General features: G+C 40.9%; 1 protein-coding gene across 1 annotated transcript; it reads left to right on the top strand.

The window, feature by feature from the left end:
- Positions 1 to 230: 230 nt before the first annotated feature.
- On the top strand, positions 231 to 23,288 carry LOC103759071 (5-formyltetrahydrofolate cyclo-ligase). The gene is made up of 3 exons (XM_029958725.1): positions 231 to 275; positions 3,121 to 3,385; positions 21,967 to 23,288. The coding sequence occupies exons 1-3, from the start codon at positions 270 to 272 to the stop codon at positions 22,188 to 22,190; spliced, it is 495 nt and encodes a 164-aa protein (XP_029814585.1). The 5' UTR covers positions 231 to 269; the 3' UTR covers positions 22,191 to 23,288.
- The last annotated feature ends 217 nt before the right edge of the window (positions 23,289 to 23,505 follow it).

The following is a 23,505-nucleotide window of genomic DNA, read 5'->3' as shown; positions in this document are numbered from 1 at the left end:
CACACACCCCAAGTGGGGCACCTCGGGGCTGGTGGTGGGTGTTTATCTCAGACGTTTCATATCACTTCACGTGGCTGCATGGCCGGCTCTGGACGTACATACAAAAAAACTCAGCGACTGCCTGATTTGGCCTCTTGTTTTATGCGCTGTCATCTCCCTTCTGTATCTTACAGCAGTGTTTCTTCCATGCAATTTTATTTCTAATATAATTTTTATACTTTAAAAGATATCAAGCTGGGTTTGCCTAACTGGTATCCTACCACAGCGTGATGTGGGTATGTACTTTTGAAATGTCCTGTTTGTGTTTGGATTACACAGTTTTTATGGAGATGTATTTTATCATTTTAATAAACACGATAAAATTTTATTTTGCAGTCACTGCATGTAATAGAACACAGTCCTCATTTTTTTTGCAGCACCAGCGGGTACTTCTGGATGATCTACATTTATATGGTTATTTTCCTGCCAGAGGATCTCAAATCATTTTATAGACTTCATTTACTACTAATGTGTAGCCACTTCATGAGTGGGATGTGGCAGCACAGAAACTTTAGGTTGTAGGAAGTTTAACTGGAACTCACATAACCTTTTTTTTTCATGGAGAATACTTTTTATAAATATGTATATATGACACGTCCTACGGTCATGATAATGCATTTTAGTAGTCATGCATCCTAGACTTAAATCTCTCAAATTTTAACAAATACTGGCATCCTCTTGAGAAATGCAGAGTCCTCAGCCAACTTTGTAACCACCTAGCCCATGTAGTACTGAATTTTTAGGAGCCCTCAACCTTTGTCTAACTGCTGCTGATAAATACAGCAACAGAGCACTCATTTCTGTTAGTGAGAGGACACTGGAAGATACAGCTTTTGTTTTGCTTAAAAGAAGCCGTCAGGAAGTAGGACATAAATTGATGTTATCCTGCCATTTTAATAATCTGACACAAATTGAAAATCCTGAGCTTGCATGAGACAGTGGCATTGTGCAAGGGGCGGACAGTAGAGTCAGCTTCCTTACAGGGGGGTAATAGATCAGACATGGAGAAGTTTTTGAGAAGGCTGAGAAAATATCTGGAATGATCTAAGGCCAAAAATGTAGCTTTGTAACGTATATCAGTGCTTGCAGCTAATAAAAGTGAGCAGGTTATTTTATAACACCTGAGTAATATTTTTAGTAGTAAAATCTCATTTCAAAATAGTCCTTATATTCCAAATGAAATAGCTTCACAGGCAGACCAAGTCACCAGTATTTAATTAGCTCCTGGATTATGATTCTTTTTTAATGTTTATGTTCATGATTAAAGTCGTGCTGTTTGCATACTCTGATTCTTCAAAAATTTCCACCAGCTAGTGAACAAAGGGCAGTACTACTTGTGAAGTGTGGAAATTTTTTCACTCTTCTCAGAAACTGCTCCGAGTCATAGTAGGAGCATATTCACAGTTCTGAGAACATCTGAAATTCTGTCTTCCTGCTCACATGTGGGTTTACATCTTCAACCTCATTTTTTTTCCTATACACAGCCTAATCAATGTGTTACTGGATATGTCAGAGCAGATGGGACCTGTGTTGTGCCCAACAGCACACAGCCCCCTCTGAAAGAGAGTTCAGGGTCCCAGTTTCTCTCTTCACCAAACCCATGAGAAGTTTCAGCTCTGGAGGCCCTCAACAGCGTGAATCACAGCCATTTGCTGGAGTCTGAACTTTCACTTAATAGTCCAGTTTTTCAAACAAAAGCTGCCATGGAAATTCTGTTCTTTAAGAGTTTAATCCCTTGGTTGGAAAAATCCACATGTTAGGCTGGGCAGATACAAAAAGAAGTAAAATATGGGTTTGAATTGTTAAGATGTTTCTATGGCCAAGGAACAACACATCACTGTAATTTGGTCTGACGTGTTTCTTTTTTTTTCCCCTTGAAAAATTATATTTATCTTCTGACTGATTCACCTGGGCTTTTAAGTGCTCTACTGGAAAGAAAGAAAGAAAGAAAAAAATGTAGTGAGAACCATATCTTGACTCTGATATGGGCATTTATATCTCAGAACAAGGCCAGGGCAAAGGCTAAAGCTCAGATCAAGTTACCCTGGAGTTATGCAAGCACAGAGCACAGGATTTGCTGCTCTCTGTTCTGTAGATGCTAGAGAGTTTCTCAGTTGTCTGATGTTTTTGACAGATTTTTGTAAGTGTGTAGAATAAGAATAAATCACATTTAAATGAGAAAGGACACATTTGTATTTGTTTTGTCCAAATGTAAGTAACAAAATATATAAGATACTAAAGAACAAGAAGACAAGCTTTTAAAAGCCTCTTTTCAAATTTTAATGTGGAATTCAGTCTAGAATGAGCAGAGACATACTGAGGTATGAGTCTGCTAACACTTTTTCACCATATAAGCGTTTTTTATTTTCCCTCCTCTATTCAGTCTTTTATAAGCCCAGCACAATCTCATGAAAAGCAAAAAATGGCAAGACCATCTTTCCTTCAAGCTCTGAAAAATGTGCAGTAATAAGATCACCCATTAGAAGCAGGTGATGTTTAAAGTCATATATCTAAACTTGCTGGAGGGAAGACATTCAGGTTAACAAAAGAAAGAGGGGCCAGGTCTTGGAAGACTTTGTACTCTGCAGTCATCTGCTCTGATGCTAATTTTCTTTTGAGTTATTATCATTGATGTGCTTCTTATTCTACCTAGGCCTGGATGAGAGATGGGCATGTAAAAAGGATGGAAGAAAAGGAATGCTAAAACCTCTCTTCTTGCATAAGCTGGCAGTTCTGACCCACTGTATCTTTCTCCAGTGATATTGGGCATTTGAGGATGTCTGTACTGTATAGCACAGATATTTAGGGCATCAGGAGGTTGTCTCCAAAATTGTTTTTTGCTGGCCCAAACCTGTATTACAGTGTTTTGTTCACTAGCTGCAAAAATCTGCCTATTTTGATTTTGTTAGTGGTAGAAATGTTGGACTAGGAAATAAAGCCAGTTTATTCCGTTTATGATGCATCAAATTTTGTATCTCTACTCTTTTCAATTGATATTTTGCTCCAGTTTTGTATTAGATTAAAGTAAATTGATCTTTTCAAAAACTTTTTATAAACTGATTGCATCAATTTCCCACGTAGGTGATTGGCCATCCCAAGTACCAAGAATCCAAAAGAATTGCAATCTTCCTGAGCATGCCAGATGAAGTCCAGACAGAAGAAATAATTAAGGACATTTTTAAGCAAGGCAAAGAGTGTTTCATCCCCCGTTACAAGCCTCAGAGCAATCACATGGACATGCTGAAGTTATCATCAGCCGAAGACATTTCTTCACTTGCTTTGACATCCTGGAATATTCTTCAGCCCGGTGATGATGACAGTACAAGAGAGGAAGCTCTTGCTGGAGGTGAGTATTTTCTTCCTGCATTGTGGGGTTTTTGAGCAGGAGCAGGAGCCTGGAGGCCAGTAGGAAATACTCTGATAGCAAGAGTGAAATGTTACACTTTGATTTTATACATTGTAGAGAGATGCTCCTTTCTCTTACCCATTTTTCTCTACCCTGTGCCACCCCTGTGACATGCCAGCAGGGCAGGGGCAAGACTGCACTAATCCAGCTGAAAGAAGACTCAGCCCTCCAGATAAATCATCTTCCTCTGATTCATGGACATCCTCAGCACAGTCTCAGCAAGCATAACATGGAGGCTCATAAAGGAGACAGGGGCTTGCTGGGGGCTGCCACTGAAAGTCACGGAGTTCACAGGTTTAGGATTCACTCTGAGAACTTTAGTTTGTGCTGCCTGAAAGTTAGGGGACTTTTCAGGTGATGCCTGAAGACTGACATAAGAATTTTCTGAAATCTTTGATCCTGCCAATAGTATTGCATGGATGAATCAAAGTGCTGATATGGAGCCTGCCCATGTAGAACAGCTCTCTGGGCTGAGACCTTAGACTTAAAATAAAAGGAGTTTCTTGTAGGCATGGATAAATATTGCAAAGTCTTTTCCATTATTATTCTCTCACATTTTTATTTTGATCTTATAATGCTGTCTCAGATACTGGATTCTTCATAGGGTTGAAAAGTTACAAGTTCATTTAGATCAAACTTGTGTTATATGTGTTTTAATCCCCAAATAACCTCTCTTTCTTAATGTAAAATTCCCCAACTCCTACAAATCTGTAAACAAACTTACTTTTTCTGTGTTTGCATTTGTTATTTTCATTCTGTTTGTAAACACTTTAATATCTTCCTGAAACATCTACAGAAACGTTTAATCTTATTAATGGAAAACTCATGTTGAACTTGTGCTTGAAACCTGAGCCTGGGAAAATCTTCTCTAGATGGAAATTCTCCGTGCAGGCAGCTTCCACCCCTCACAGACTTACCAGCTTATAATGCTTGATAAAGCAACATAACATTTCTGTGACTCTGATTGAACTTGGGCTTGTATTTGCTTTGGGATGCCAATGTACTTTCCCAGAACACTTCACTGTGTTTGTTTCATTTTTATTTTCAATCATTACCTCTTTCCTAATTCAGAATCCTTTTTGTGTCTACATTTTAGCTAGCAAGGGATTTCACTGCTTCATACAATGCTTCATACATCATCTTTACATTTCATATTTAGCACAGTTACTTGTTTTCCTGAGTTTTGTCAGTAAATTGTGTATATTGGTAGGATTTAAGGGCTTTTGAAGGTACCTGAGCTTAGTTCAGGCACTCAGGACAAGCTTTTGTACTACTGATGAGCTGCTGTTAATTAAATCCAACAAATCTGTTGCAGAGATCACAGAGTAAACACACAGTTTTAGATATGATATGAGTAAGGACTTGTGGGTGTAGAGTGCACTGAGATGTACCTGGGTGCCAGGCAGTGAAGGTGGGGGAAGGCAGGAACACGTTTTGGTACCTGGCTAGTTCTGGACCTGCTGCTTCCTTCTCTGCACCAGAGTGTGGTTATGGGCAGAGAGCAATGCCAAAAGAGCTACTGCAGTCTACAGAGGGATGCCAAGAGACCAGTTGTAAAAACTGGTGTACATCCATGTCAGACTTGTTCTGCCTAAAACACAATTTTAGTCTGTTAGTACTGTTTGTACAGTAATCTTGGAATAACGCCATTTTGATTGGAAGTCAGTCCTTGGAGAGTGTTTGTAGATTAGAGAGAAGAAGTTTAGGGTTTTTACACAGTTGCATATTCAGACACACACTCCTAATTTGTCCACACAGAAACACATGCTTCATCTCAATGTGTCTTTAAATTCCTTTCGCTGGTATGGGTTTCTTTTTGTGTCAGTTATTATCTTTTTGAACTTTGTTACATTTGCAGGAATGCAAATTGCCTTGCTGCTACATCCATCCTCTATTGTTGGAATTATGCATGGATGACACATTTATCTCAGTGATGATATCAAATACGGTGGTGATCTGAGGCATTTACAGTGTTATAAGGAGATAACATGGTGTTACATTAGTAATGTTCCCATTGCTGGCATAAGTTGCTATGTAATTTCCAAGAAATACCCTGCAGGTACATAAATAAGTCATGTCATTTCTGAGTGTATTCATTTTGCATGGCAAAAAGCTTAAATTCACACTGTCCTTAAAACTTCAGGCGTGGTTACTGTGCAACATAACTCACATATAAGACCAGGTATAATTTTTGCATGGAGTTTCCCAGTCTTTTGTGGCACTCACAGGCAGTGTTGAATAGACACGAACCGCTCCTTTTGGAGATGATCCTTCTTCTGTTGGACCAGGGTTTACCTGTTTTCATCTTGGCAGTACAACATGTTGGCATAAACAGAGATCCCTGCAGTTTTGTAGCACAAAGTCTGTGATCTTCTCTACTATTTGTGGGTGACTAATTGGCATATGAAAAGTTGCTTTCTTTAGGCTAAACGGACACCATAACAGAAAGAACAAAGGTGAAAGAAGTTCAGATATTTTTGGAATAGGGCTGTGTGTAGGTGCATGACTTGGGTAATTTCCAGGTATACCTGCTGAAAGACTTAAACAACTTCAGGAGTATGCCAGAGGTACATTTTCTTCATAGGTACCAATTCCCATTTGTATCCTTGCCCATCAGGAGTAGGAATGTGCACTGGTATCGGGTTTTGCCCAAGGTAATACTGCTAATGAAAGTTCAGGCAGGTTGCAGTACTTGTTTACAGAAGTGTAGATACCTTGCACAACTTTGGAAGGAGTAGATCAGATAAAACCATGCTCCCTGTTTGCTTTTTATCACTACTCCTACAGAAATTTCAAGAACACTTCCCCAGCAGCTCCAGTTTCAGTGTGGTTTAGGGAGGCGGTGTGATTCATCGAGCTGGACATGGGCTTCCTCATTTGTAATGTTATTTATTATTACTTAAACCTGCTCTGAAAACTATGGGTGAAAAGCTAAGCTAACTCCTCTGAAAAAGAGATTATTCTTATTGGGACACAAAAAAATAAAAAAAGATTGGGTTGAGTATCTCCATCTGATAAAATTCTTGGAGATGGCTTTTTTGAAGGGAGGCAGGTAGCCAACTTTGGACTAGAAGGCTTGAACCTGAGCAAATATTGTGTAAAATGTTTGTAACTAAATGAACTGCTGACTAGTAGTTGGAGCTGTACAATAAATGATAGACAACTTTTCAAACATTCACCTGGGTTATGGAGAGAGGAGGTTTGGCCTAGATATTTTTCTTGGCCAAAAAATGAAGTGTTTTTTGAATCTATGGCTCTGAATCTGCTTACTCTAATGGATTGGGACGTGCTTTTCTAAGAAATGCAAGAAATGGGATTATGTGTACAAACTTAATTCAGTTGCTTAATCTCTTGTCAATTCTGCCCTGCTCCCCAAATACATTTTACACTGACCTTGTCCATCAGATCTGGACTCATTCATAGATGAACCCAGATACAATGCCCTGGCAGTGATGCAGAAGATGAACAGTACTGCCTATTAATGAATGCTGCTAACAGGTATCTGCTCAATCATTTTTCTCTCAGGTTATAAGGTGCATTATATGCCTCTTTACTGTGCATTATTCAAACCTTGGGTTGCAGATGGAGATCTACGTTTCTGTATGGGCTCTTCATCACTACAGTGTTCAGTGACTTAAAGATATTAAGTGGTATTTGCTGATGGAGAAGCAGCAGAGGCTCAGGATCCTGGTTCCAGCCTGAGTTGTGCAGAGGAGGTGCCAGCAGACTTGTCTCCACCTTGGGCTAGACCTCCTTTTCCAAGCTTTAATTTCTTGGCCACCATAATGTCCCTTTCCATCTCTTTGCTCTTTGCTCGGCCTCTCTGAATCTCCTTCTCCTTCTCTGGCCTTTCTCACCATATTCCCCACTTCCTCCTGCTCTCACTCCCAGCCTCTGATTTCAGGGGCAGTGGGGCCAATGTAAATAGCTTGTCCCTGCCAAAAGGGAGGAGATCATGTGCTTTGTTTTCTTTCACTTGTCTGCTTCCAGACATACAAGATTCCTCATCCCAGTTTACTCATTTCCTTCCCCACTGTACTGGTTTCTTCTCTTTTTCATTGGCTTAAAAAAATGTCTCTGTTTAATGGTACTTTTTGTACTAAATAGTACAAAAGACATAGTTTGGTGATTGTTTCTTTTGGGCAGTGCATGATTAAATAAGCTGCTGCCCTTTCTCCTCCTCTTGCTCCCTACCCCTCCTCTCCTGTGCCAGCACAGATGGCTCTGCAGCCACAGTGGGAGCTATACTGGGAAATTAATCTTGGTTAGAACTAACCCAGCACCAGTAGAAGTTTTTTCTTCTCTCTGATGGGGCCACCACACAGAGTTGGACTGATGCAACTAAAGGGCTGGTAGGAAGCTGATGATGAGGGGTTGTGTAAATAGGTGTTGTGCCAAAAAAAGTCTCAGTGAAACTTCAGTCATCATTTCCTTCCATGTTTCGGTTCCCAGTCTTGCCCCAGTCAGCAGAACTAGGAGAAGCCACTGAAATGAAAGTCCTTTGGAGTCCTGGCAGCTGGAGCAGGGCTGGCAGGAGGAGCTGAGCCTGCAGCTCTAGGTGCTCTGTCTTTGTTCCAATTCTGACTTAGGGAATTTTCCCTCTTTCGGTTTTCAGGCTATTCCTGCCTCTCTGTGATAAGCTGCATCATGTTCCTGCTCTGATGCAGGGTGTTTTCCTCCTTTCCCCTGCCCTGTTTTTGTTGGGAATTTTGTAACCCGGATGAGTGGATCTGGTTTACCACGTGGCCAGATCAGTGCCAGGTGTGTGGAGAGGGAATGAGAAGCCAGGATGGAGAGAACATCCCCTGTAGCACTGGCTCCCAGAGAGAGCTATGGGGCCACCCTGGCAGCTGTGACTCCAGCAGTGGTACAGAGAAGATGGCCCCAGAGCTCACCCTGACACATCTCTCCTAAGCCCATGCGAATGGCAGGTTTTCAAACATTTACAACACTGCATCAGCTCGGCTCAAATGGATTTGCACAAGGCTAAAGCCACATCATCATCACAGAGGGTACCAAGTTCTTGCCACAGGGCATGGAGCAACAGAGCTTTCCCCGTTGTTGTCTTTTGCTGGCTTTATTCTTGGAAACCAGTGAACCATTTTGGCAGAAATAAAACAAACATAACCCCTCTGCCCATGCCTCAGTTTGGCATAAATACCTAAGATGGAAAATGTCAGCACTTGACAATATAGCATCTTATATGTAATGGAGAATGCTGAATAATCTGCTACTAGTCTACAACAGCATAATGTATTTTTGCTCCCAGAAAGGAATATATTAACTTAAGTTGTATTTTGTAATTAGTTTCGAGACTTCTGGCATTTTCAGCACTGGAAGCTTTGGAAGCCTATTGATCATGGTATTTTTGTTCTACCTTGAAGATAATTAGTGAAATATTAACTAGATAATCTGTGCTCTGAGAGTATATTTATTATTAATAATAAGGAAAGCTCTGAATTTGAAACAAAGTGAGGAGATGTTAACATATGTCTTGCAGCTTCATTTTCACATAACCTTTTGAATGTTGGCTTTTAAGGTTAGAGTAGTTTTATCTTTCTGCCCTTTTAACTTCCAGAACACTTTGAGGCTTGCTGTAGCATAAATTACAACAACATGCTGGTAGCAGAAACAGACAGGGACAGCTTACCTGCGGGGTTGTACTTGGTTTATAGGGACTGTTTATGATGGGAAATGTGATCTTCTTGCAAGGAAAATGCTGGCTACCTCTAAGTTACAGTTCTAAACAACCTCAAGTACTTTGAAACTATTTCTGAGTGATCATTAACCCTATCTGAAACTTTGCTGTTGGGATTTGCCCTGCAGAAACATTTTTGTCTGAAGAAACTCTTTTTCACCTGTCTTTAAACTCCTGCTATTTATTCATACATTCAAAGAGTCTACATTTGCTGCCAGGACTGATGGCCTTGTGATGCCATTAGTATTCTTAGTTATTCCAAATCTTAGCACAGTTCTTCAGAAGTGTGACTGAAGTGGTGGCAATACAGTCTTAAGAGGAATAGGTTTAACTTAGAACTGCAGAATAAAATGTGATGTGAAAAAAAGATAATGGGTTGCCCCCTCCTCCCTCAAAAAAATGCACCAGAAGTGAGAGGGCTTTGAAATATGAGGCACATTAGAGTTTAGAAATAAAAAACATTGTGAGGAGAAAATGCTGTGGCTTGAAGCACAGGGAGGGTCTAATACGCTTCTTCAGCTGCATTAAATGTTGTGTAGCTGTCCATGAAGACATAATGGGACCATACAAAATGATGCTAATCATTCTGAAAAAACTATGTGTAGTAAATAATGCTCAGAGGTAACTGAATATTTAAATGAGCTCTATGCAGATTGGAATGTATCTGGAATAAGTGAAATATGGGTACGTGAAAAGCAGAGATGTTAAATATAACTGCACAGGAAAAAAAAAAAAAAACTAAAAAATACCCCAAACAAGATTGTAAAGTGATTGAAGGTACTACTTTTCCTCTGGGAGACTTGATTAAAACTTACAGTACAAAATATGTCAAGGGATAGATTATAATTTAAAATCTTTTTACACTGGTCGTAAAAAAAAGAAAACCTGAGAGCATGGCACGAAACAAAATTGAAAATCAAGGCTTAGCTCCTAATGTAATTTATTTTTTAATGAAATGATTTAAAGTTTGGAATGAACTTCTGTTTGGAGACAATGAGCCATAGTATTTTGATATGCATAAGGAGAACAAATTCAGTGCAAGTGAAGCATTAACATTCTGGTGATGAATCTTCTTGTGGAGAGAGGATGTTTCCCCTCACAGTGCAGGATCAGAGCACTGGACATTCAGTACAGCATCCTGTGTTTTACAGGAGTCAGGAAATCTTACAACTTGTAGCTGTGTAGCAATAACTGAAATTTCTCCCTACCTTTGCAGCTGCAGTCCCCAGCTTATCCCCTTAAAAACAGGTTCTGGTTTCTCTTTCCAGCAAGCGCTTGGAGTGTTCCTCTAAGCATTTAATTTTATTTGTATTAAGCCCTTGGCTCTGCTGCCTTCTGACAGCTGTGAGTTGTACTGGTTAGTTAGTTGTAATGTGAAATATTATGTTCCTTATTATGTTAATATTATATTATGTTCCTGCGATGTGTGAAATATTATGTTCCTTGTATTCATTTTAAATTTACTGTTTTCAGTTCAAGTGATACTTCATTCTTCCATGATGAAAACTAAATAAGGATATTTGATTTACTTTCTTTTTATTATTCATTGTTTAGTTACACCTGTAGTATATCTATTATATTTTTTGTCTATCAAACTTTGTCTGTTTTCTTATTCTCATATAGAAATTTTTCTAAATCTGTAAGAGTTCCAGCCACTGGTCTTTCAACCTTTATAATCTCTCTGATGTTATTTTGGAAAAAAAGATACCTGAGAGAAAATTTTAAGCCCAAGTGAAGAAACACTGTGAAATACATGTAGTGGCACTGGAGATGTTAATTATTCCCATATAACACTGCCTTTTACATCAGATCACTGAGCAGATCTCTTGCTGATTTCCACACAGATATCCCACAATGATGCATCATTACAAAAATGCCTGTTCCAGTATTAAAGATCCATTAAATAGTTTTTTATTATTCCATCTATCTTTTTCCTTAGTAGGTAGAGCTAGGAGAGTGCTCGCTTGGAAATAAAACATTTCAGGTGATAACAAGTTTCCCTCAGGGTTTTTCTGCATCCCAGCCTGCAGTTGAAAGATGTAGGAGTCCATCCCAGTGCTGGCATTACTCTCTCCTGGAGCTTGTCTCAGCCCTTCCCCTAGTCTGCATCAGCTTCCAAAACTCTCTGAAACAGCTTAATAATCAACATTCAATTTACTAGGTGAAGACACACTTTTAACTGAGTTTCTATCAGTGCTTCTGTCCAGAAACAGGCACAACATGATGACAAAGAGACTCTTTTTTGATAGGCTTTTGAAAAAATGCTCTGAAATGCAAAAATTCACGTATTTATGTGACATGACTTTGTAATGCTTTTTGGTGTTCTTATGTCCTGAATTTCCTTTGTATAGAAGGAAACTGTTAACACCGTGTGGTTTAATTTTAATATCACCCATGCCAGGGTATCCTGCAGTGAACTTGGAGGGCTGAGAGCTCTGGAGCCCTATGGCTATTTGCTTTCATGAAGTTTATTAAGGCTTTCAAAGAGTGCTTTTCCTTTGAGTCATCTTAAGTGTCATCCATATTTGCCTTCTTGCAGAAAACTCAGCAAAACAACTAAAAGGGTTAATTCTACTGTAATCAGTTAAAGTTTGAAGAGAAGTGAAAGCCATATGAGCAAAGGCCTTGAATTCACTGCAAGTAACTCTCGAGGGCTTTGTTTCAAAGAGGGCTAATTTTGCTCCAATGAGTGTGAACAGTAGCACTGTCCTTTTCTTCATACTGTTTCCTAGAGACAGGAGTCTTTAAAAGGCAGATAAGAGGTGAGATTCATTTCTGGAGTGTGGCAGGAGTCTGTACAACAACTCATACAGGGGAAATGCGAACGTGCAAGTTTCTTTGGCTGCGGTAATTAATCCAAAAAGACTTTTCTGTCTCCCTTTATTCTCATCTTTGGAAAGGAAGAGCCAGCATCAAGCTCATCTCAGTGTCTTTGTGCACATAATCTGGAGAACAGGAGAGGAAGCTTTTTCCTGCTGCTCCACCTGAGTAGGGAACGTAGATTGAAGACGTGGTTTGATGAGACAACTGAGCCCTACTCACAGCCGGCTGGTGCCAGGAGGGATAGTCCTGCTGCCTTTTTCTTGTGCCCAACTCTGTGCTCCCTTGATCTTCTCAGCCTTGGAACCATCTCTGGTACTCTGCTGAGCAGATTCAGCTCATGAATCTGGCAGAAAATTGCAACTTTTTTTCTTTCTTTCTTTTTCCTAGGGTTGGTGTTCTGCCAGCTTAGTGGGCTATTAAATCAGGTCAGCACTTTTCCAGCTACAAAAGATTTATCTTTCTGGCACAGTTAATCCCTGCTGTCTTTGCTGAGATCCAAAATACACTGTCATTTCCCTCCTGTGTCGGGAAATTCTTGGACTGTCCGAGAGCCACTTGCTTTCAGGAAGCAGGAGCCTCATGCTGTTGTTTCACAGTGTAAGGATAGCTCTTGGTCTTCGTGTTTGGCATCACACTGAAATCAGCTCCTGCCTGCGCTGGCTGTTGTACACGTGAGATGGCAGTGAGTTTTTGGGATGTAATTGAGGGCAAATTCCTGTCCAGGAGTGACAGGAAGCCCTTTGCCGGCAGGTGTCAGTATTCCATACATTTACTGTGGAGCAGTGGTGTCATTTCGGCTGTTTTCCTATAATTAAAATCTCATCCAGATATTGTACTCACACGCACAGAATAACAAGAGCTTCAGCCTAATTTCCCCAAAAATTCAGGAGTTAGAGTGAGAGAGGTGAAGGATTCGAGGGAGAGTCAGGTTTTTTAAACTGTGCAAGCTTAAAAAAAAGATAAAAGAAAATCTTGTGGTGGCAGAAGCAGGATTTCTCAGTTATGATGTTAACGTATTTGACAGTGACAGTGAAGGTGCCATCACCTCCAAACCAGCTGACTCTGCATATTCAATAAACCCTGCCTGCAAGAATGCCTGATGTTCCCATCAAGTGGTGTCACTCCTTACAGAATTCAGGTTTATGCACTGACTTAGAAGTTAATGTCTTACCCATTTATATTTCACAGGCAATTCTGTGTGTTTTACGATGGGCTGTCTGCTGAGTGAGTCAAAGGGTGTTGGAAATATTGATAGTGATGCATGAAGTATTGAAAAAAACCCTGAATGATTCACGTCTGTCATATTTAGACTTAAAAATGCCCAGACAGGAGCATGCAAAAGAGTGAAAAAATGAAGTAGTGCACATGCACGTGTATCCAGTGGGAGTATTTAAATGAGTGCTCAGATAAACACTATGGGAAGTGTAGCTGACAAGATCTTAAAGAATTTCACATAAAAACCTGCAAAGATGCACAAAGATCCTTGTATTTTAGGCTGCAGCAGTATACCCACATAAACAGTTCTCACATCAATGCCTTGTGAGTTTCTCTAAAGGAGCAGATTTGCAGTCAGTATTTGCTGATTTAACAAGATATGTTGATGCACTGTAAAGCAGCTCAAATGCCATTTGTCCTCTCTTTGGAATTGCTCCTTGGTACATCTTGTTTAAGAGTATTTTTGTAGTTTAAAATCACAGGAGAACCCAGGTGCAAGCCTTGGAATTAAACATTTTTAGTTGCCCATGTTTTCCCAATCAGACCATGCTCACATATCTGAGTATCAGGAGCAGATAAATAATTTTTCCCAGACTGATAACTGAGCAGTCTTAAGCTGTTTTTCCCTTTACTCTGAATTCGCAAAACCAGACATTTTTGTAGGTGGCATTGAGTGATCTTGGTTTATTTACAGGGCTTACAGAGACTTGATGAATAATAGTGAAATAGAAAAGTACTTTTAAAATTTTCTTTTAGGTAGATATTTAGTAAATTCTGAAAATGAGACTCTAGACTCATTTTACTGTAAGTTAAACCTTAGGGGAAATGACTGTGATGGTTACAGCCGCACACAGCCTTTCCACATTGTGAAACCAGCTAGAAACACAAGTCTTAGCCTTATACAGTATCTTCTCTGATGACACATTAAAGGATATTCATCTGTGGAGCAAGATAGGTTTGTTTGAGCAGGGCTGACGAACTACAGCTGATGCTGCACAGTGCATTTGACCTTTCAGTTGCATTGGCACTAAATTTGAGAGATTTTGGTTTAAATGAATTCAAAATATGAGGGTGTTTGCTTGAGCACAGCTCAGTAGCACAGGAGCTGATCCAGCAGCTTTATTAGAGTGTTTCTCAGGTTTAATAATGGGCGAGTGGCTGCCACTCGTTGTTTTAAGCCTGTATGACTGATGGCTATCATGTAGCTTCTCAGGGAGAAGTATAAATATTTTATTATGCTCCAGTTCAGCAGGGCAAGTGTGAACCGTGGAGACCAATGGAGACCAATGTTTCATGCTGACACAAAGCACTGACATGGATGAGTAGACAGATAAACGCTGAGTTGCTCAGTGCTTGTTTTGTAGATTCTGCTGATGGTTCTATTTTCTGCGAAATATTTTATTGAAGTAATAACAGAAGCTGTCTCTGTCATGCTAGTGGACCAATTACCTGGGGCACCAGGATTGCAGAGGAGATACTGTGCTTGGCATCTGTATGGATGATAAAGGTGGGTTATGGGTGTGCATGGATGTGGGCAAAATGTTCTTCAAAAGACAGAAGGAGACGAAACCTTCCAAGTGCCCATACACAAATAAGACTGGAAGTAAAGCAATTACCCCTGGTCTTACCAGCATTTCTCCCTGGAGGAGTTGAGGCCTGGAGGACCTCATGGTGTGTCCCATAGCAGGAGACCATGGATGGAGCCTATGGGATTTGGATGTGATACTTTGATTTTTGATTCCTGTGCCTGGCTCGTGTGTACTGGATAAAAGTGACCATTAATCTGTCTCCTTCTAAAGCAATAGATGTCTGTGAATAGTTAGAAAACAGCAAGTCCTGCTGAAGTGATGTGGTCCTGCACAATTAAAGGTGTTCACACGGTGGAAACACCTGGAGGAAAAGCTGCTGGCTGCGGTTTAAAATCTAATATGAATCACAACTTTTAGTCCTGTTAGGTAACTGTTTGGGATCATAAGGAAGCTACAGAGTGAGCACTAGAGGAGAGCTGTAAGACAACAGTAAGGAGCTATAAGACAAAAGAACTGTTTTTTCTAAAACTCATGTCAGTAACTCAGGATATTTTTCATGTAGTTCCCAAGACTGGTGCAGAGGGGAGTCAGGGGGCAATGCTGATTTCGAGCAACTGAAGATCTGATTCTTCATGTTGTAATTTGGGTTTCCGAGGAGATGAGAATTCACACTGAGCTTCTGATATTATATCATGTAAGCAAATAAGAGTTATAGATTACGAGTTTCCTTTCTTTTAAGGAATTGCATTTGCACTTTAGCAGACCGGCTGGGGCAAAGGCAACCAATGCAGCTGTTTATGTCTGCAGTCCTCTGTGCTACTGAATGTGCACATCATTGGTTTTGAAGGAATGACTTTTTTCCAAATGTTTATCAGTTGCAGCAAAGGGTAATGTTTTTTTCTCCTTGCTCATTTCACTGGGGTTATAACAGTACGTGTCTTCTCCAGGACTTTGTGGGCATGAGAACTTGTTTCCCCTCTAGAAGTAATCTCAGCCCTTCAGGAACCATATGCCTCAATATGGTCTGGAGTAGGCCTGTAGCAAACAGAGCTGGCATTTCCCTTTTTGACCTTATACGAAGAGACATGTAAGAGCAGATACACTGTGCTCGAAACCAAGGGCAGGTTTTTTCCAAAGGGCAGAAGACTTTTTATCTGGAAGGAAATAGTAAGTGTTAGCAACCTCAGTAGCGGTGCTGGGGGCACCTGGGGTGTTCTAGGGAGAAGCCATAAAGGGGAAAGGATTTGTTTTGCTGCAATATAAGTGAAATATTTACTTTCGTAGGGTTGTTTTGCCCAGATCTGATGATTAACCCAGACCACCGTGTTAGGTACGGTGTAAATACAGAACAAGATGATGATCTGTGCCCTATAGAGTATGTGTTGAAAGCAAACACCTACCCAAAAGGTCTAACTATGCTGCTGCTGACAGTAATTAGTTACAGTAATGACTCTGTCAATAATTAGAACTTTCTGAGTTATTCCAATTCATTGGCTCATACCCTGCATGTCAACAAGACTGATACTTGGATATCAAGATCGAGTGATTGAGTTAGTTTTTTCCTCTGTGCCAGGGTAGCAGATACAGAGGCAGCAGATGGTTATTGCACCCTTTCCATTCTGAAAAGTAAATTTTTCCTGCAAAAGGGTTTGTTTTTTTAATCCATTGTAGTCTTTGCTAGATCAGAAAAGGACCAAAGTAAGCTTTCATTCTTTGTAAATGAACAGCTCTCAGATATTTTTCAGGTCCACAGAGGTCGTGCACAGACTGATCTGACATTGTTTATGGTGTGCATAGCAACATTAACACTCATTTCCCTTAAAGAGAAAGCTGTTCTTGTCCTGGTTCTTCTGGCTGTATCTTGTGTAATTATTTACATCCAAGCAAAGCAGGGCAAGGCCCTGACTACCACGGCAGAGTGAGGTGTGTGTGCAACAAAACTAACCACTGAAAACTCCTTCTTCCCTGAGGTACCAGGCTGGGAGGATCAAGCCATCCTTGCTGCTGTGAGGAGCAGCAACAGTGGCACATAGAGCTGATCACTGTTGACCTCTTGTAGGCTTGAGCTCAGGCAGTGTCTGTGTTGTGAGCATGGTTTTTATGAGCACATTGCCATTACAGGCACACAAGAGTTGCTGCAGCTCGGCCTCTGCCTCATCCTCTGTCAGTGCTTTTGAGGAGAGAATCAAAAGAGTCCTAGCTCCCACTTTGATGGGTCCCAGGCACTGTGCTGTGTCCACAAAGCAAGTGGCAGCAAGGGATGAGAAGGTGGGATGACAAAGTATTTCAGTGTCATCTTCCATTAGGACTGTCAAGCTGTGCAGGGGGAGATGAGTGACCCCACACAGCAGGTGGCAGTGGGCTCTTCCCCTTCGAACCTGGGAAGAGAGAGGCCATGCAGGCTGCTCCTTCAGAGGGCAGAACAAGTCCCCAGCAGTCTTTACATGACCTGTATCTGTGCAGTTTGACAGACTCTTCTATAATTAACCATTGTCAAGAACACTTCTGAAAATGCTGGCTGGCATTTCAAATAGGAACATCAGATTAGGGAGAAGGAAGGTAATGAGGTGCAAGGAGAAAATCCTTCCCTGGGGAACAAATCAAATCTGATATCATCATGAAAGGTAATGAGAAATGCACTGCCAAACTGGGGAAGTTTACTGTGGATGCCTAGAGGAAACGAAAGTGTGTATTCCTATTTAAAACACTGAGAGGGGATGCTGATGTTTTGGTCTGCTGGTTAAGTCAGGGGACGTGCAGTTTGCACACCTGCCTCTTGCGTGTAGTTTTGCCACATGTTTCCTGAGTCCTTGGGCAAATCATTTCACTTCTATGTAACATAAGGTATGTCTACACTGATGTAAGCAAGTCAGTGCAAACAGAGTATGCCTTACAGCCACCTGACAAGTTAGGAAGCTATGACAGCATCTACACTGCTAAATAACACAGGGCTAAGTGGCACAGAGGAGTCCTGTCCACATTACACAGAACTTGGCCTCTCTTCTTTTTTGATCTCACATGATACCTCTGTGGCCCTAAGGCAATAATGTTTTGTTTTAATCTTTTCTGCAGTTTGTAGTATTTTAATACTACCAGACCTTATGGCAGAGCATCACAGCAGTATTTTTGTAGCATCAGTTTGAAGATTTGTGTTGCATATTCTGGCATGTGGCAGGAAAATCTGTGTCTGCGTCTGGAGGAGTAAAACCAGGTTTGTTGGTGTGGGAGAACTGCACACTGTTGAAGGAAGCAGACCTGTACCCTTCTGTCTTTGCTGCCTGTAGCAGTCCTGTCCCCTGGAGCAGTCATGGGTGTCACCTGGGCCGGCAGTGCCAGACAGTGTGCTGACAATTAAAGTATTGACCACCTGTGATGCTGTAAATCAATTTGTTTTCTGGCTGTGCTGCATTTAGTAGTATAAGTGAAGCCTGTGTGGCAGTGTCAGCAGGTCTGTGTTCCCACATTGATAGATAAGTCAGGGTATATTGTTTCATGCATGGTGCTCCACAGTTGAAGGACCTGTGGCCACTAGAGCTCATGTCATAGATACTGTGAGTATTAGGTGGCTGTCATCATAATTACTAACCTTACAGGTATACCCAGTAGCTTAAAGTGTGTAAGGAGCATGGATATTCTCTACATAGAAGCTGGAGCAAAACACTGTCACTTGAGACAGTGTTTTTCAGCCTTTAGCAATTTCCAAACCATATGCAAGTTTTCCAGGAGAATCACAGATTACCTATAGCAAAACCCTCTTGACTGTGGATGTGCTTTCCTGGGCTCCTGGCATGTGGTCACAGGACCCTCGGGGATCCAAGAACCACCACAGGCACATGGGAGACAGTGGATGTTACAAAGAGAGGGCCAGAAGTAGGTGGTGAATGTGAGACTTCCTCAGCGTGTTTTAGGAGGCGCTAAAACCTGATGCCATGTTTGATGCCCAAGTATCTGCTCTGTGTTCTCAGGGACAAGGATGCCATTTCACACAGCAGTCTGTGGGAGCAAGGGGAGTTGGATGTGAAGACAGAGCAAGCCTGCAGGGCATCCTGAGCGTCACCCAGTAGTCCTGCAGGGCTAGAAGAGCTTGGGAGCATGAGGACCCTGTGCCAAGAGGGTCAAGATGTTCTTACCCTCATCTGCCAACCTGTTGATGTACCCTCATTGCTGATAGCAATCTTATGTGTCTGCAATCTTGGTCTCATCTGTGTGTCACCTCTCTGCTCTTCCCCCGCACTGCCACAGCCACAACAAGAGGTTTTATTGCTCCACAAGTTATGTGGCCTGGAAGCATTTAATACATGCAGCTCTATGCCATTCATTCTAGATCCAGATGCAGGACTTGGGGCCAATGCTGCTTGGGCTTGGGCCTTGGGCTTGGGCTTGCCCTTGGGCTCCTTGCAGAGTTAGCTGTGTCATTTGTGTACCAACAGTCTTACTTGGCATTTTACTTAATCTTGTGCAGTGTGAGTTGCATGGATGTCAGACAGCATGTTGCGAGTCAGAGCAAGGCAGTATCTCAGTACTCCAATAGGAGAAAAATATAAGGGTAACCATTACAGTATTTGCAGCATAATTTTTCATATTGAGCTTTGCACAAGCTTGGTGGAGTTATTCACCATAAAAGCCCCATGATTATAGAGGAGCCAACTCATTAGAAGAGCCTGTGTTTCTCCAGAGAACCCAGAAGAAAGCACAGCACTTTAATGCATCTAAATTTGCTGGAGGGTGTCTGGTGCTATCAGTTAAACTCCATAGAAAATATATTTCTTCCTTTCACTGTTTTTGCAATTTCCCTCTTCCCTTAGTGTTTCCTGTGACTTGTCTTCTTGCTGTCTGGAACACAAATGTAAGGAGAATTGGCACCTTTTTACTGTGCAGATTTGCCCCCAGTGTCCATTCTTCCTGCTACCAGTAGTGACTGCAAATGTTTCCTGCTTTTTGTCATGAGAGACAGCCGGAGTGAAAACAGCTAAAACAGATCATAAGGCAGAGTGTGTTTCGTTCTGTGCATCCTTAGTGTTTGGTACTTACTGGTTTCTGGGCCACCTGAATACCTACACAAAACTGATGTGAGGCAGATTATGGAGAGGACAAGTAAGAGTAGGAGTAGGAGGAATAGGAGTAACTTGGGGAGGATTTGACCTGCAGAATCTATTACTGGTCTTGCTAATGGGGAGATATCAGCTGGTTTCTATGTCCTAGTCCATAGGTCTGACAATTGGCAAAGAGAAATTTTCAACTTGCAAACTGAGATGTGACATGGTACGTCCAACATGATGTACAAAGTGATACCATGAAAATGGCATCTCTTTTCAGGGGAAGCCATACTTCTGCCTTCAGGCTTCTTTTTCTCTTTGCCATTTGGCATTTTACTCATTTTATTGCTCCATGAGTCAAAAGTTGACTGCAGTGTGGTGAAACACTCAGACTTGTCTTTGTTTGTACCAGTATTATTCTGCGGTCTGGCCTTTGCCTAATTCCATCCTCTCACTCCTCTGACCTCCTTGTTTCTTGACTGTATGATGCTGGATTTGCAAGATGGATGTTCTCTAAGCATTTCACACTGTGTTGCCTTGCATATTTTATATCAATGTTCTAATTAAGTCTTCAGTTCATGATGGATGAGTGTTTATGTCACTGACTCTTCTCTGAACAATGAAGAGTGGAAGGAAATCTCCAGGAGCCTGGGAAGTGTGTGCGAAGGAGTTGGTCTTATGGGAACTGTTAACATGCTCTTCCACGCTGAGTTTGGAGTTGATACATGATCTCAGATGGGATTCCCTGGCAACTGAAAAACTGCTCAGCTCTGGCTTTTCCAGTACATACTCCCACGCATCTCCTTGAATGGTGAGCATCATTCCTCGGCTAGATCTAGTGAGAGCAGCTCAGTCCAAAATAGCAGGAAAGTAGGTTTGGACATATAAAAAGCAGAAAAGTACCTCAGGTGAAAGAGCAGAAGCTGGTCACAGAAAAGCTGCTCAAGGCTAAGTACTGTTCCTCTAAGAAGGCAGAAGCAGTGGACTGAGACGCAGTATTTGCTTTCTTTCCAGACTCGTGTCAGCTGTCTTTTAGTCTGTGCTGGCTTTCCACTCCCTGCCCTTCTCTCCTTAAGTGTCTGTCTGCTTCAGCAGCAAGAAATAAAAGACTTCCTTTGCATTGTGAAACTAGTAAGTGGGAAGTTCCCGGGTTCAGCAGTCAGCACCAGGCCAGCCAAGCTCATTTGTTTAGGGGGTGTCCTTGCAAGACTTCTCACACTGAGTGTACAAGCCTTGCATAAGTGATGGGGATCTGCACACTGGCAGCCTCCATGCCTGGTGGTCACTCAACGTGGCAGACAGTTTCCTTTGCCTTGGCAGTGCTGTGAATCAGCTCCTGAAACCAGTGTGCAGCCCAGTGTAAACTGTAACTCCCTGGCGTGGTGCTGATCCATTCATAGGCTATGAACAAAGCAAGGTGATCAGCAGCTCATGCAGCGTGTTCCAATTTTTTAACTCATTTTGAGTTCCAATCAAATGCAATCTCACAAGAATCTCAGGGACCCCATGCATCCCTCCAGAAGGAGGGATATTCAGGGCAGGCAAGCAGAATGTGTGTGTGTGCTGTGCTGGAACAACAGTGAAAATTGCTGAAAACTGAGGAATAAAGTCCTTTGGGAGAAAAGGAACCTGACATCACGAAGAGACAAGCCTTCAAACCTTCATCTTGATGTAAGATGGCAAATACCCACTTTCAGAATATATTGTCTTCAAGGCTCTTTGGATTTGGGAGGTTGAGAGAAGGTTCATGACATCTTACAGTGGTGTCAAGATGTCTTCTCTCTCTCCTATATGTCTCCTTTTCATTCTTTTTTCCTTTTCTACTTTTGTGTCTGATGTTGAAGTTGATTTGATTTTCTAATTCCTCCTGCATTTAATTTCCCTGAGTGCAGTCTCTGCCTGGATTTAGAGTCATAATCGTTAGTATTTGGAAGTGTGGGGTTAAAATGATAAAATAAATTTGTTAATATGTAGGAGTTTTTTTCTTCTAGCTTTTCAAGACCTAATTATTTTGCAGCTGATCTAGTATGAAATTGATAAGATGAAAATGTAAATTTACAGGTTTAGTATTCAAAGTATTTTTCATCTGATCAAAGAGAGGGAAGCATTTTGCAAAACACAAAGCTTCCGTTTTTGCAAATGTCTGAAGTTATGTGGTTGTAGTCAAGCCATCAGGAAATCCACAGGGTATCCACTAATGTTTATTTCATTTTTCTACAGGAGGTCTTGACCTTATCTTCATGCCAGGCCTTGGGTTTGACAAAAAAGGCAACAGATTGGGAAGAGGGAAAGGATATTATGATACCTATCTTGAAAGATGTATGAAACATCCCAGTGGAAAGCCTTACACAATTGCCTTGGCTTTTAGAGAACAGATTTGTGAATCAGTGCCTGTGACAGAAAATGATGTTCCAATAGATGAAATCCTTTATGAAGACTGCTGAAAGTGTCTTGATACCAACCCACCTTCAGAGCAGCCAACCAAAGACATCAGATCTATCAATCATGGGGTTTTTAATTGTCATATATAACTTTGGGAACAATAAAATACACTATTTGTGTTTGAAAAAAAAAACCAAAAAACACTGTAAATGGGGTAATAGTAGTGAGGATTACATTGATTTGCTTCTAGTTAGCAAATGTCTGGTGTGAATTCTTATTCTAGAATCTATAGAAACAAGAATGTGTGACTGTTAATACATAAGGGACCATTTCTTCTTATAATATTGTTGAGGTACAAACTTCATGATACTTAACAGTTTTATTATTCTAGTTTAAAAGTTAAATGTCTACTAATGTCAGTTCTTGATCCATTCTGGAATTAGATACTTGTTATGGTAAAATTCTCAGTACTGAAATATTGTGTACATCCATGAGCAAAACAAGAAATTGCCAGATAAGTCCTAGAGTAAGATGAGAAAAAAATGATGATTGGAAAAAAACCGTAATTAATTTTGGTGTATACAATAATTTTGGCTGTTTACTTGGCTCCTTGTAGTTGTCTTAAAATAAAGGGAGTATCTGTTATTAAAAAAAGGCTTATGTCCATAACTTTGGTATATGATTCTTTCTATAACTGAATACAAGATTGTAATGTAGTCTAAAATGTGGTCAATGAGTTCTCCCTCTGTAATGAAACAGCTCCTTTTTTTTTTTTTGTAAAATAATATTCAAAATTACTTTAAGTTGTCTAATTTTGTACATGGGCCATTCGTAATGTCCCAGAATACTGTGTGGACTTTGGGTGCTATGTCAAGTGATAAAGACATGCTAAGAGTTGCAGAGAGCAGGTTTTATGGACTGAATAAATTTTCGGGTGGAAGGTTGGTTGTTCTCTGGTTCTCCAGACCATCATGGAAATCAGGAAGAAGATAGTGAGTTTTCTCTGCACTCTGTCCTCACAGCAATAGGACACAGTATTTCCAGTCAGGATCAATCAAACTGTCAGAATTTTGTGTTCCTTCCTCGGTGCAATTTCACCTTTTCTATGCATGTTTAACTCTTCCCTCAATCAATAAATCAGTGCGTTTCTTTTCACCAGACTACTCTGTGTCATCATTAAAAAATCCATGTATTCTCAAGGACCAGCAGCAGAGCGGAATGACCTTAAGACTTGGTGTTTTTGTGAACAAAACCATGTGTATGGCACGTACAAACCTTTTCATCAGAACGCTTGTGTTCAGTTTTATTTCCATTTTGCTAATACAGTAACTAATTAAACCCTCTTGCTCTGGGGTGAACATAAGCTTAACAACTGAG

The sequence above is a fragment of the Manacus vitellinus genome, unplaced genomic scaffold (assembly GCF_001715985.3).
Source record: "Manacus vitellinus isolate BGI_N305 unplaced genomic scaffold, ASM171598v3 scaffold_16_pilon, whole genome shotgun sequence".
NCBI classification, from domain to species: Eukaryota; Metazoa; Chordata; class Aves; order Passeriformes; family Pipridae; genus Manacus; species Manacus vitellinus.
This window is presented reverse-complemented; position numbering and strand designations above follow the sequence as displayed.